General features: G+C 41.4%; 1 protein-coding gene across 1 annotated transcript in view; it reads left to right on the forward strand.

Moving 5' to 3' along the window:
• LOC117882910 (connector enhancer of kinase suppressor of ras 2-like) overlaps nucleotides 1-15,140 on the forward strand; it is a 376,187-nt gene that overhangs the window by 52,083 nt on the left and 308,964 nt on the right. The window contains exon 5 of the mRNA XM_034781795.1: nucleotides 5,186-5,227. Within this exon, the coding sequence (XP_034637686.1) occupies nucleotides 5,186-5,227 (42 nt within the window). The remainder of the gene's footprint in view (nucleotides 1-5,185; nucleotides 5,228-15,140) is intronic.

Here is a 15,140-nt window from a genome sequence, read left to right on the forward strand (position 1 = left end):
CTGAGAACTTAAAGACATCCTGCTAAATAGCAGACGGCCCACTACATGGGCTACATACCTACATACATGGAAGAGATTCCAGATGCGGTGCTTAAACATACAAATCAACGCCATCACCTCTACCATACCAGTGGTCCTGGACTACATGCTCTACCTTAAAAAATTCGGCCTTTAAATTAGTTCTCTGTGGGTACATCTGGCAGCCATTACAACATTCCATGACAAAGTGGATGGCGTTTCAGTCTTTGCTCACCCAATTACCAAAGATTCCTCTAGGGAGTGTGCAACCTCTATCCAGAATCCCAACACCCCAGTGGGACCTGACTTGAGTGCTTTAATCTCTCACAACCGCACCCATTCAAACCTCTGGCCACATGTTCTCTTCTACATCTTTCCATGAAGATGGCCTTCCTAGTTGCCATCACATTTGCGAGATGCATGGGAGAAATTGGTGCTCTTATGACTGGACCACCCTATATGGTTTTCTCAAAAACAAGGTCACTCTCAGACCTGACCCCAAATTTTTGCCTAAAGTCCATTCTTCCTTCCACATCAATCAGCCTATCCATCTTCCCACATTCTTCCCTAACCCTCACAAGGACAGGCAAGAAGCTATTTTCCACACCCTGGGCATTAGAAGGGTGCTTTTATCTTGAATGGACTAAATCGTTCAGGAAAACTCCTAAATTGTTCCTCTCCACCATGGACGGTTCCAAAGGCAAACCCATCTCTAAGCAGAGACTTTCCAGATGGATTTCATATTGCATTCAGCTCTGTTACTGGCAATATGAACTGCAACCCCCCTCATGGGTTAGAACACGTTCCACAAGAGCTGTAGCTATGTCGGTTGCCTTCCTGCATAATGTGCCTATTACTGACATATGCAACACAGCTACTTGGACATCTCCTCCCACATTCATTCAACACTACATCATTGATCAGGTCTCAGCCTCTGACACTTGGCTGGGACACACAGTCTTATGGTCCATTCAGACCTAACTCTGAAGCCCCTCCTTTCCCCTGAGGGGCACTGCTCTACAGTCACCTAAAATGGAGCACTCACAGTGACTCCACTTGAAGAAGAAGAGAGGGTTACTCACCTTGTGCAATAACGGACATTCTTTGAGATGTGAGTCCTTGTGGGTGCTCCAGTACCCACTCTCCTCCTCTCTACTTCGGAGTTCTAATTAATTCCTCTGCGGTAGAGAAGGAACTGGGGGGTGGGGGCGCACAGCACTGCACTAGTTAATTGCTGCTGCAGGCGTGAGATGAGGAGAGCGCATGTGCGGCCCAGCCAGGTATTGCTGTCAAAATTATCCAACTTAGGGTGACCAGATGTCCCGATTTTATAGGGACAGTCCTGATTTTTGGGTCTTTTTCTTATATAGGATCCTATTACCCCGCCCCCAACCCGTCCTGATTTTTCACACTTGCTGTCAGGTCACCCTAATCCGACTAGAGGCGCAGGGTGTACAATCACCTAAAGTGAAGCACCCACATGGACTCACATCTCAAAGAACCTTATTGCACAAAGTGAGTAACCATCTCTTACCTACTGAATCTACAGTCTGCTCACAAATTTATTTCTATCAAACCTACTTCCAACATTCTAAACCACCAGAAGTTTCAAGCAACTGCCATTTAAAGAAAGAAAATATTATTTTCCCAAATCATGTTACTGATCTGAAGTACAGGATGAACAATAGCCACATCTTGATCAGTGACAGATTTAAGGGCCCACGTTTAGTGAACCATCAATGTTAGTAATAAGGAAGTGGTGATCTCCCCTTTCTAATGGGGATACAGCAGTTTGGGCCTACCACTTGTTTACACTGAAGGTCCTTTACACCACCCTCCTAGTGTAAAGGGACCTTGAAGTGGGTGTCAGTGTAAAAGAATAAAGTTTACATTGAAGGAAATATATCTGACTACTTTCAAGACATTATATGCAGAGCTGATTATGTAACTGTTGGACTGACTTTTTCTGCTGGAGAATGAAAAATTCAGATGTGTTGCTAGCTATGTTGAGGCATCCCAGGCCCCTTCATGCTTCCCTAGCATCCCTATTGTACCTCAGCTGAGTAGTAGCAAAATTATTTCTTTCTCTTACTCAGATTTTATTAAACACTTAAGATACTCTAAAAGAATCTCATCTAATTTCTGGCCAGGAAATCATAATTAAATGTTATCTATGCCATCTTCATTCCACAATTGCGTCTCTCTCTTTTTGGGGAACCTTAAAGAAGTGACATTTTCAAAACTGAGGGGAAAAAACTAGAGGGGAAAAAACTGGTTCTGAAACTTGTATAGTCTTATCTGACCCCAAATGTTTTGCTTGTTCTATCAGTAGGATATAAAATGGTATTTTATGGCTTGTGCAGCATGCCTGTGTCCATATACTTTTATGCCATGCTGTTCAACATTACTATCTAAAACCAGTGTCTTCAGCTTCACAAGCTGAGCATGTAACTGCCTGGTATTAATATTGTATGTTACTCTGTTGGGCAGAAATCTAGTTGCTCTGAGGCATATTGTCATGAAAGGAGAGATGAAGACAGGGCTGTTTCATTGTTGTGGTGATGGATAATTTGATCTGACCTGCAAATATTCAATATTTAAATTTTTTATAATTAGGGTTTATGTTCTCCCTAAGCTCTATTCTTGGAAATCAAAGTATGTGCTTGGCCTAGTGAAAAACACTTAACAGACCAACCACCTGTAATGGAATTCAATCAAAGTGCGAGCTGAGGGATTAGTAGCCTTTGACCAAGACTGACAAATTTCATTATCCTTGCTATGATAAATGAGCTAAGAAGTGTGAATGCATTTCTTACGTATTTAGAAATCTACTGCCAATACCGATTTTGATCCAGATTATGTTATTCAGGCCTTTGTTAGAGTAACACGGAGCCACTTTGTCACAGGGAGCTTGGGGAGAGATTGCTCTTCAGGAGGCCTGATCCCTGATGCGTGCACATGCTGCACTAGCCCTTAGGATGGAGAAGCCTGCTTCTTTCTGTGGGCCACAAGTGATGGGACTACAATTGTTTCTGATCCATACAGAGGACACACAGAGAAGAGGCTCCACAAGCCCTTCCTGTATAACTGCACAAGAGCCAGGAACATTTTGGACCTTTATTTTTTTTTTAATATCTAAGATAATCTATTCTCTTCCTGTAAGCAATTTCCATCCATCCAATAAACAAATAAATAAAATGTACCTATGTCTTTGTGGTCAGTTGCAATTATAACATCTTTGCACTGAATAAAGCTGACAGTCCCCTACTTTCCTATCCACTTACCATTTAAAAGTCAATGCCAAGTAGTTTAATTAGGGTCCACATTTCACTTACCTTAATATAAGACGGTGGAGAATTCATGGATTCTATTAGAAAAAAAAATCTGTCAACAAGAAATATGAAAACTAATCCCTGTTGTCACTATTTTCAGTGGCAACCTCAATTCCAGTGTGAGCAAACCCTGCTGGATTTGTAAACCATAACATCTCTGCTGTCAGGGAAATGACAGAGAAATGCAACTCTCTTCTAAATGAAGAGCATCACAAATCCAGGTGCATGTAATTCCATTGTGCTATGTTTATGGTTGAGTGCTTTAAGGGTTTTCTTTCTGATTTTTTTTTTCAGAATAAAATTGATGTAACCTATCATAAGATAGTATGGTTGTGCGACTTTTTGGCTTGTAAGAGCAATATTTTCTAAGTAGAGTAAGTGTGTCATCTAAATGTGTGCCCACAACTTTGCCTTCACAAATATTTATTTTGCAAAAGACAGAGTTGTTCACACAAACAGTTTAAATATGCACAAACCACATAGAAAACTGAGAGCTAGATTTGGAAGAACAAATACATTTGCATACAAATTTTATCTTTTCCAGGAGCAAATGATTGTGTTTTAAATGCAAAATGAGAGGCCATTAAAAAGAGTCCCTAAAAGTAATCTATTTTTATGTACTTATTACTGTTATCTCAACAGTGTCACATGTCTTTACACCATAATTTGCCTCACTGTATGCTAAACTCAAGATTAGATACTTACTGTGGTCTGTGAAGAGGTATCTGTGAGACAATCTCTCTATTAACATCTAGTTCTTGCTAAGAAAAAAGGTTGAGAAACCCTTGTGTACCCAAAATTATAGGCAAAATATTACGTTTTTTTTTAAAAACTGAACTTAGAAGTAATGTGTTTTTTTATATTGTTACTGTAGTATCAGTGGTATGAGTTTCTCTGACATAATTAGGTTATAAGATCTTGGGGGTAGGAGTCATCTTTTTGTTCGGTGTTTGGACAGTGCCTAGTAAGATGTGGTCCTAGTCCCTAACAAGGGCTCCTAGGAACTATGTTAATATAAATAATGAATAACAATAATAATCTGCTTTTGTTTCACAGAAATCTGTAAATATAACTCAAGATGGGATATCTGCCTTTTCACATGTAAATGTCCAAAAATATAGCAACTTGCTGTGATATATTGCATTGTGATATATAATGCATTTGAGCTCAAAGAAGAAGACCCCTGATTGTCAGATATGGTACCTGTAATCTGGTGAAGGTCAAGCAAGACTTAAAAAAAAAGACATTAAAATTATGTCTATTCCCTGAAACAACTTGTCTTCTCATCATTCAATCTTGCCATCCAGTACATTAGTAAAAAAAAGGGGGTACTCCCTGGCTGTGGACCTGACACTATAGTCTTCACTCCAGAAAAAAATAATATTAAAGTCAACCACCTTTTTTTGCCTGATTGAAAATTTTAGGACTAGGCTATGTCTATCTAGGTCTAAATGGCCATGTATTCCTAACATTTACATGATAGTGCATTTCTACATACATATCTCTGCTTATATTAATGATCTGTTCTCCCCCGATACAGGCGCATAGTTCCCATTACAAAGAACAAGAACTATAGTCATATAAATAGAATAGATCCCTAAGGTTAATGAGACATTACTGCAGTGAAGTTTCCCAGAGAAAACAGAATAACCTTTAGACATTCATATAAACCCTGGAGAGATGACTTCGCTATATACATGTGTGTGTGAATGCAAAAGACATATTCTAACATTATAAAGTGGTTTTTTTTTCTTTTTAATAATAATTTCATTCATGTGTGTAGGGCTAAGATTTTAAATCTCACACATTGTTTCTTTCTTTTTTCTTTATGATAGGATTGCACAGTATACGAAACAGAAAATAAAATTCTTCATGTGGTAAGTAATCCTATTGTTCCTGCTTTTAAACTATGTACAGCTATATACCTCTTCATTTGCAAGACTTACAGTACATTTTTTAATCTAGTGTAGGGAAATAAGGTTCCTTAGAATTTGGCAGTAGCAAATGGCAATGGATGTCACTAGTCACTAGGAGCTAAGAGTTTTGTAGATTATAAAATCAAAAGGGATTGTTGTAATCATCTCATCTGACCTCCTGGGTAACCCAGGCCATACGATTTCCCTAAATTTCTGTTTGAACTAGAGTGTATCTTTTATAAAAACATGCAATCTTGATTTTAAAATTTCCATTGGTGGATAATCCACTACAACCCTGGGTAAATTTGTTCCAATAGTTACTTACCTTCACTGTTAAAAATGTATACCTTATTTCTAGTCTGCATTTGGCTAGCTTCAGCTTCCCAGAAATTGGATCTTGTTATACTTTTGACTGTTGGACTGAAGAGCCCTCTGTTATCAAATTTATATTCCCATATAGATCCTTACAGTCTGTGACCATCTCACCCATTAATTTTCTCTTTCTTAAATTGAACTCCTTAAGACTATCACTGGGAGGTATGTTTTCCAGTGCTTTAAGCATTCTTGTGGCTTTTCTCTGAACTGTCTTTTTCACCATCATCTTCCTCTGCAGTATGGGCCATGGGTCACTTGAAGATTTAAATTAGTGTAAGTGGTAGACTCTCTGTAACTTGGTCTTTAAATCATGATTGAGGTCTTCAGTTACTTAGCCAGAAGTTAAGGGTCTATTACAGGAGTGTTGGGCGTAGTTGTGTGGCCTGCAGTGTGCAAGAGGTCAAACTAAGGTCAGAAGGCACCATCATGACTATCTAAAATCTATGTGTGTCCAATTTATCAACATCCTTCTTGAATTGTGGATGCCAAAACTATGGACACAGTATTCCAGTAGCAGTTGCACCAGTGCCAAATACAGAGGTAATAGAACCTCTCCACTTCTACTTGATATTCCCCTATTTATGCATCTAAGAATCACATTAGTCTTTTTGGCTACAGCTCATGTTCAGCTGATTATCCACCAGGACCCTGAAATCCTTTTCAGAGTCACTGCTTCCCAGTGTAGTCTCCCCTTCCCATAAATATGGCTGCCATTCTTTGTTCCTAGCTGTGTGACTTTACATTTGCCTGCATTAAAATGTGTATTGTTTGCTTGTCCCCAGCATCCAGATTTCTCTTTAACAGTGATGTCATCTTCACTATTTACCACTCCCCCAATCTTTGTCATCTCCACACTTTATCAGTAATGATGTAATGTTTTCTTCCAGATAAAAAAAAGTTATAGGATAGGGCCAAGAACTGATCCCTGTGGGACCCACCAGAAACACTCGATGATGATTTGCTATTTACAGTTACATTTTGAGACTTAATAGTTAGCCACTATTTAATCCATTTAATGTGTCACACTGATTTTTGTATCATTCTATTTTCTTTATCAAACTGTCATGATACCAAGTCAAATGACTTGAAAACTCTAAGTGTATTACATCAACAGTATTACCTTTATCAGCAAAATTTGTAACCTTATAAAAAAAAAGATTGTTTGACAAGGTCTGTTTTCCATAAACCCATATTGATTGGCATTAATTACACTATCTTCTTTGAATTCTTTCTTAATTGAGTCATGTAACAGCCATTCCCATATTTTGCCTGGGACCTATGTCAGGCTGATGGGTCTATAATTATCCAGCTTTTTCCAGTTATCCTTTTTAAATATTGCAACACATTAGTTTTCTTCCAGTCCTCTGGAACTTTCCCAGTGTTCCAAGACTTATTGAAAAACAACACTGATGGTCCACAGAATTTTGTGGCCAGTTCTTTTAAAACTCTCAGATTCAAGTTATTCGGACCCGCTGATTTAAAGATGTCTATCTTCAGTGAGTGCTGTGTATCACCCTCTGCAGTGACTGTTGAAAAGGAAAGTATTTCATCCACAATATATGATATGACTTTTTCCCAAATACAGAAAAGAAATATTTATTGAACAGTTCTGCCTTTTCTGCATTATTATTGACAGTTCTACCATTTCATTTAATAATGGACCAGTAGCATTCCTATGGTTCTTAACTCTGCTGGCCATAGGTTTCTCTTTGGGTCGTTTTGCTTCCATTGTCAACTTTCTACTATTCCTAGGTTCTGATTTATATTAATCACTATCTGCTTCTTCTTTCTTCCATTTGTTATATTTAAAAAAAAATATTAGCTGCTTTCACTTCCCCTGTATGCCAGATTTGTTGGGTTTTTTAATCAGTGTGGCCTTCTTTCTCAGTTATGGGATCATGCCTGTTTGGGCCTCTAGTAAAATGTTCTGAGACAGTTCCTAATTCCCATTCCCTTTTTTTGGTTTAAATTCCTTCTCTCAACTGATCTGCTTATAATTGTTTTCAGCTTTATGAATTGACCATTTTAAAACACCACGTATAAATATTATGGTTTGGACTTTATTCTGTGTGCACATTACAGGTGTAATCAAGTCACAACCACTGGTACATAAACTGCCACTAATTTTTAGTTTTGTGATCAATTCCTCTTTATCTGTTAAGATGAGATCTAATGTAAAAGTCCTCCATGTTGGGTACAACACTTTTTCAGTTAGAAAATTATCATTTATAAATTTCTGGAATTCATACTGGCAGCATGAGACTTACAGCATATGTCACTCAGATTGAAGTCTATGGTAGTGCAGCTTTTTTTCCTACCCCCATAATAAACAGGTGCTTTAGAGATAGATCATCTTATTCTCTAGTGTGATTTAGTGGTGTGTAGCAGACACCAACTAACACTCCATCTTGTAATATATCAGTTAAAAGATTGATCCATAAGCATTCAACGTCATTTGCTTCCAAGTTGTCAGGAACTTGGAAACAGGTAATGCAATTTTTGACATAGAGTGCTATTCCCCCTCCTCTTTTGCTCACTCTTTTCACCCTCCCCTTTTGTTGTTAGTTTTATGTCTTCATAACTAATCTAGCAAGCCTGTCTCCATGAAGATTGGTTTCCCTGCTACTGAGATGGAAGCCATTCAAAATTTTCTCTTCCCACAGAAGGTGGACTAATGTTCCACAAAACCAAAATCCTCCACCTGACACTGGTTACCTCGCCAGTGGTTCACTTCCAGAATCTTCTCTCTTTCTTCACTCCCAAGACAGGAATTATCTCCAAGAAGATCACTTGGACGTTCTTCTTCAGCACCATTCCAAGTTCCCTTAAAGTCATCTGTAATCTGTGAGGTATTCTGTGAAGCAGCATCATTAGTATCCATATTCACCATCACCAGCAGATTCTTACCTCCCCACACACTTCAGAAGGCTGTCCAATCTTAGTCATGTCTTGTGTCTTGGCTCCAGGAAAACAGCGCATTGTTCTGTTGTTTGTCTGTCTTTTGCAGAATGTTTTCCGTTTCTTCTTGATATAGAATCTCCAACCAGTATTGTCTGTAGTCTTGAATGGTTGGATATCTCTTTGTGGACATGCTTGATTTTTCCTATGGGTTGGACTTACTAGTCATCCACAGGTGTGTGTTGCACATCTCTCTGTTCCAGTCAAACAGCTGGATTGTCAGAGATATCTTCTGTAGTTTCCACACTGAGGACATAGTAAGGATTGGAAACTTCTGGCTGTTTGGAATTCCTCCTAGTTCTTTTCACTTTAGTTGTCACAGTCTGCCCATTTTTGTCTGTCTCCAGCCATGTAGAATGGTTTAAATGTTCTATTTTAAAGGGCTGGAAATAATCAACAGTGTTTACTTGATTTTTTTAAAACAATCCAGAAAATAACAAGGTAATACCATTTATATAACATTTTTGATACTAGAAGCTCTCAGAACATTTTTATATAACTTAATGACCTCAGCATGCAAATGCATATTTTCTTGTTAATTTTATATTTTTAATACAAAAGCATACATGGAAACAAATTAAAAATAATTAGAGCTGGCTAGATTAATTAGGAGCAGATAAGAATCAGACTGAACAATTTCCTATTCTTTGAAGCAAATCAAACCCAAACCTTTAGATGTTTCGAAAAGTTTGATCCTAGAACTAATCAGCAATACGTAATTTTTGGTGTCAAATCCATTTAGAAGTATCACACAGCACTGTAGGCTAGTGCACTCTGGGGCTTCTGAGCATAGGAGATTTAAACATAGTGTCATGGAAGCACAGCAGATAATCTGTCAAATTTGGCACTTTACCTGTTGATACCTTCCCAATTAGCAGGTAGAATGCCCCATAGTTTCTACCCAAACAAGTTTAATGGCTGGAGAGGCATGGTGGGAAGAGACATACAACCTGTGTGAAAGTCTGCTGATTAAAGAGAGTACATCATCTCCCCTAAAGATGCATGATGCTCTAGGGGACAAGGGTGCATGCTCTCTCTTTCCTCAAGATATAGGAAGAGGAGAAGTTGTGCTGGCACAGAAAAAAAGTTGCATCCTATGGGTTAGGGGACATTTTCAGAGGATTTGAAGACTTTGGTGTGCTTTTGAGAGGCTCTAACCAAAAGGCCTGATTTTTTTTATCCTCTTTCACGTACACTACTTCCAACCAGAATTAAAATATGTAGTAAACCATTGATAGCCAGTTAGATTCAGAAATTCTGCAATGACTTCTCAGAAATGAGCTTACCGTTGCAAACCTGTTTCTGGAGGGGGACTTTTAAAAGGACCTGAAGTCTTCTCAAGTTTGAAATGTGTCTCTCTCTTTGCCTGCAATTTGCAATTCCAGCGTCAGGTGCCTTCCAAATATGCTTATTCAGCAGAAATATTGCATTTGCTGCTTTTGTCACTCCTCAGATGGATGCTTGGGCATGTAGAAAAGAATGTAGAGAAGGCTGCTACTTTGTAACCACAGTTCAGTGTTTACACAGATTATATAATATCTGCTGCAGAGTTAACATGTAAATAGGACTAATTTTCCACAGGTTTTATATTTCTTGGTTAGAGTATTGGTCAATCATGTGTAAATCCAATCTTCTGTCTTCTACCAGTGATCAGTCCCTGATAAATTGGAGTAAGACAAAACAAAAAAGCCACATAATACTCCAAGGCAATTGTGCAGTGCTGTACAGTGGTCAAAGAGATTAGCTTTTGCGTTGAAATCTGAAATCTGATTTACCTTTTTTTAGTTTGCATAATTACAGTTATTATAATGGGGTGGTAACACCATTATAGTTAAGGTTAAGATGAACTTGCTGTTTAACAGCTGATTTTTCTGAGTATTCTAAATTCATGTGCTTCCTTCTATTGTCTTGAAAATTGCAGTGCACTAGAGGGTCTGGATTATGATTAGTGGTCCAAATGTGGGGTTGTTTGAGCATGGACTTCCTGAGATACAGCCCACCCTCCCCCTCCCCCAAAAATCACCAGAGCTAAACGCTAGAATGCAAATCTGTGGAATACAACACAAACAATGGCACGGTCTCTTAGGGTATGTCTACACTGCAATGTAAGCCCAGGGCAAGTACAATTTGAGTTAGCAGATCCTGCGTTTATTAACCTATGGCATGAACATCTACACTCATTTGTAAATCCAGGTTAGGAATTTTTGAGCCCTGGTTCCCAACCTGAGGCTCCAGCATCTACACTGCATTATGAGGGCCTGAGTCCAACTTCCCATATCCCAGACTTCCTTGCACCCTCCTAAAACATGGTTGCTCTAGCCCTTTGTTCTTGGTGCAGTGTGGGAAAACTTGACTGTCCATCAAACTTGACTGCTCAGAGGACAAAGAAAGTCGGTCCATGGGATACTTTTGGCGGACTCACAGAGCACAGGTTCAGTGTGTTGGGAGTGAAGACACATTTAGGACTGACAGAAGCCTGCTGTGGATTTTAAGAGGCTGTTACGATAACATTTAATAGTGTAAGCATAAGTAGAACTGTGTACGTGTAAAAATTGCAGAATAATCATGTTTAGTGTTGCACATGTGTAAAAAATTTTACAGTAATCATGTTTGACAGAACAAGAAAAGATAAAGTAACTAAAAAGCTAGAAAAGACTGGTTTGAACTAATTCTAAACCTGTACTGACAGGGGAGGAAAGTTAACATGTAAATAAGACTAATATATATGTGTAAGAAAAGATAACAAAAAGTTATAAATAAGTTTGCGTAACAAACGGAGGTTGAAGCTATTTTGTCCAGTGCTGGAGGTGAATGTGATGAGACCGTCCTGATAAGTTTCCCACTGGTGAGTAATTGATCACTACTTAATGAGTGTTTTGCTTTAATAAATATTTGTTAGATCCATCGGCTGAGTAAGTGAACCTCAATCCAACATTCTGGCAAACCAGGAAGTTTGCAGATTGGGCTGACAGCCAATATCCCAGGGACCATTACCTAAGAATATTGAGAGGTTTAAGGCATTTTTAAGAGACAATGGAGTCACTGGGGAGCTATGTAGATAATTATCTACATAATGTGGGTCCTCTTAAGGTGTTGGACATCCTAAGAAGCTGGAATCCACTTGCGGTGGTGGCTTAACTGCTGGAAAGCAACTTTCTTGGCTAAGAAAAGGGTAAAAGCTGTGGTTGTTCAGGGTCTGATAGTAGCAGCCGGAGCTTTTGTGGAACAAATGAAGCACTGAAACTAGAATGTAAAATATAAAACTGAACTCAAGGATGTGCAGGAGGGTGAGATACAAGAACTGAGAGACAAGGTCACTGAGCTACGAGCACAGTGTGTTAGGTATTCTGAGGCATTGATTGAGAAAGCTCAGGAATGTGAACCTCTCAAGGAGCAGTATGGTGTTCTGCAAGCACAGCTAGAAGCAGTACAACTGGAAAATACAGATCAGACAAGCACTCTTAATCAGACAGTGAAACTTTTTGAAAGAGAAGCATTAATATTGTCTGATGAAACTCTACCTCCTTATAATCCATTTTTTCCTTCCTTGAGCAATCTGGACTCTAAAGCTGCACCTATGGAGCTTATAATCATGTCCACAGTCCAAAACAATCAGAGTGATATGCATACAGAGCTGAAAGTTAAAAACCTTTCACTAGAAGAGATATCAACCAAAATGAAAGAAATACGTCCTTTTCCCAGGAGCAGGGACACAGAGGAAGTGTTTAAGTGGCTTATGAAAACTAGAGAGCAGGTTGTATTTTGTGAACTGACTAGAAGGGATTGGGAGAGAATTTTGCAGAAGGGAATTGGCTTGGGGGTTTAGCTGCATATTCCACAGGGTTATATGGGTCAGGGACAGTGGCAGTCCCTGTGTTATAGGTTATCTAAGTTTTATTTGGATCTGACACAGCAATCACCAGCATCAGTGCTGTTAAGCAGAAGCATAAGGAGCCCCCTGCAGAATATGAAGAGTGACTTTTTCTTGCTTATTCTCTGGTCACGAATAATCCTGCCCAGGATGATTGAGGCTCCCAGAGCTTGTTATAGATGGGCTACTTCCAGAGGGGAGAGAGGCAGTTAAAACGGTGTTTGATATGGGTCGTCCTAATGTTCATACGTTGATTGAAAAAGCAGAATGTGATTTTCACCATGCCCTGGAGGATAAGAATAAGAACCCAGTGGATGAGGCTAAAGCATTCAGGGTTGAAAGTGGCCAGGAACCCAATTCTAAGGATAGTGCAGGAACCCCTGGGTATCTTGCAGAGGGTGTGGCCGAGGCAAAGGAGGAGGCCATGAGCGCACAATGGATTCTCAGAGGTGTGATGAGTAGAGTGACCAGCTGTCCCATTTTTAAAGGGACAGTCCCTTATTTAACCCCTCCTGCAAGTATCCTGACTCTTTTTTTTAAAATGGGCAAATTGTCCCATATTTTTTGTCTCCCCACCACCAGTACTGGCAGGTCCTGCTGCTGGCTGGATCCCTGCTCACCAGCCTCCCACCCAAGAGTGGTGAGTGTGTGGGTCCAGTGGTTGACGATGGGGGGTGGGTGTGCAAGGTTGTTGGTGGGGCAAAGCTGCAGCGCATGGGGCAAGCCGCTCCCTCCTGCTGGTCCGTCAGTGCAGCCCCTGCTGTGTGCCGGATCTTGGCCAGCAGGGCCTCGCCTCCTGTCCTGTTTCCGGCTGGCACTGGCTGCGTGCTGCGAGCTGCAGGGCTGATGAGTGTGGGCAGGGGCCAGGCAGCAGCCGGTTACATATAGCCTCTGCTGCCCACCCATCGGCCTTTTACATGCTCCCCCTCTCGCTGTCCTCTCCCTGCTTTGCCTCTTCACCCCCCAGGTCCCGCTGGTCCTCCATACCCCCTCCCCCAGTGGGACGTGTCCCGATCCCAGCACTGTGTGGAGAACCAGCCACTGGTCAGAGCGCTCAACTCACCAACAGCATGGCCAGCAAGCTCCTTCCTTCCCCCACTGCCGCTGGCTGAGCTGGCGCCCCGGGAAAGCCCAAGAACCTCTGGCCCGGTGCACTGGCCAGGAGAAGCTGAGCCCTGCATGTGCCAAAGCCCCACACAGCACTGGAACGGGGAAGCCTCTTCACCCCGCAGCTGAGCTCTGGAGTGATGTGGGGGGGAAACGATTTCCAACCTATTTGCTCCCCAACCCTGCAAGCTCCACAGCAGGCCCCCGGGCAGGGGCTTAGCACCCTCTTCACACACATTCCCCTCCCCCAACCCTGTGTCCTGCTGCCAGGGAGCACAGAGCTGCTCTGTCCCTAGGCACCCTCCCCTGCTGAGCCACCTCTCTGGTGGGGTTCACTGAAGCTCCTGCAGTCAGGTTCCCTGGGACCTGGTGCACAATGTATCCTTAGGGCTTAATCCCTTCCTGCCCGCCCTGTAGCTGGGGGACAGGATGCAGCTGGGTTATATCAGTGGCCAGCAGCAGCCTGGAGGTGTTAGCTGGCTTTCGACACTGTGTGGGCAGGAAGGGACAAGCTGCTTCCAGCCACAGGGAAGGAGTGGGGGAAAGAGATGAGCTCTGTAAAGACATGGGCCAGGTCATCCCTTCCCCTTCATTCCTGTAGCTCCCATCCCTTCCCTTCCACACAGTGCCGAAAGGCTGCTGCTGGCCACATTCTGGTGTGAACCCTGGCAGAAAACGGAATGACCCCGTGTGCATGTGTCCCCCCGCCCCCAGCATGTTGCATCGAGAAGAAACAGTGCCAGGTACCAGGAGCATGAGGGAGGTGTACTGGAATGTGTGTGTGTGTCTCCTCGCCCTGTGTGAACCCTAAAGCCTTAAAGATAAGAAGGTAAATAAAAAGAATCCAACTACACAGTATTTCTTTTTAACAGGGGCTCAGTCAACTTGATGTTAATTTGAACGTTTGCACTGCGTAGTTCTGACTGATTGTTGTTGAACTCACTTGAATACGAGTAATTTTACCAGATATCCTGTATTCAGCATAGGGAAATATGGTCATCCTAGTAATGAGGAACTGGAGGAGGAGGTTGCAGAGGCTTCAGGAGCTGACCTTGGGGAGGAGAGCAGTCAGACAGCTAGAACCACTTCCTCCATTCCCCAATAGAGATAGTGAGCCTCCTTCCACTCATCCAGGATTACCTTGGATGAGTTGGGATACCTCAGTGTGTCATCAGTTACAGGAAATGTTCCTAAGCAAGTTTGCTTGATAGTGGGATGTCTGTCTCTGTAACATCTAGAATTCAGGCAGGGGATGTCACACACCAGTATATTACTATGGCTGAAGTGATGGGGCAGTGTCTACACTGCAAAACAATAGGGCTTGAACCGTGGGTTCTGGTTTGTCTCAGACTCAGACCCTCCACCCCCGTGGGGTCCTGGAACCCTGGGTCAGCACAATTTGTTTATAGATGAAATTGGGGCTAGTTTAAGCCAGAGTTCGAACCCTGAGCTTATACTGCAGTGTAGGCATAGACTTAATTGTTCCTCTTGTCTACTTATTCTGGCAACTGAATTGAACCACTTCCAGTGGCAATTGCCAGCTCAAGACAGAAGGGGAAAGAC

The sequence above is a fragment of the Trachemys scripta genome, chromosome 9, assembly GCF_013100865.1.
Source record: "Trachemys scripta elegans isolate TJP31775 chromosome 9, CAS_Tse_1.0, whole genome shotgun sequence".
NCBI classification, from domain to species: Eukaryota; Metazoa; Chordata; order Testudines; family Emydidae; genus Trachemys; species Trachemys scripta.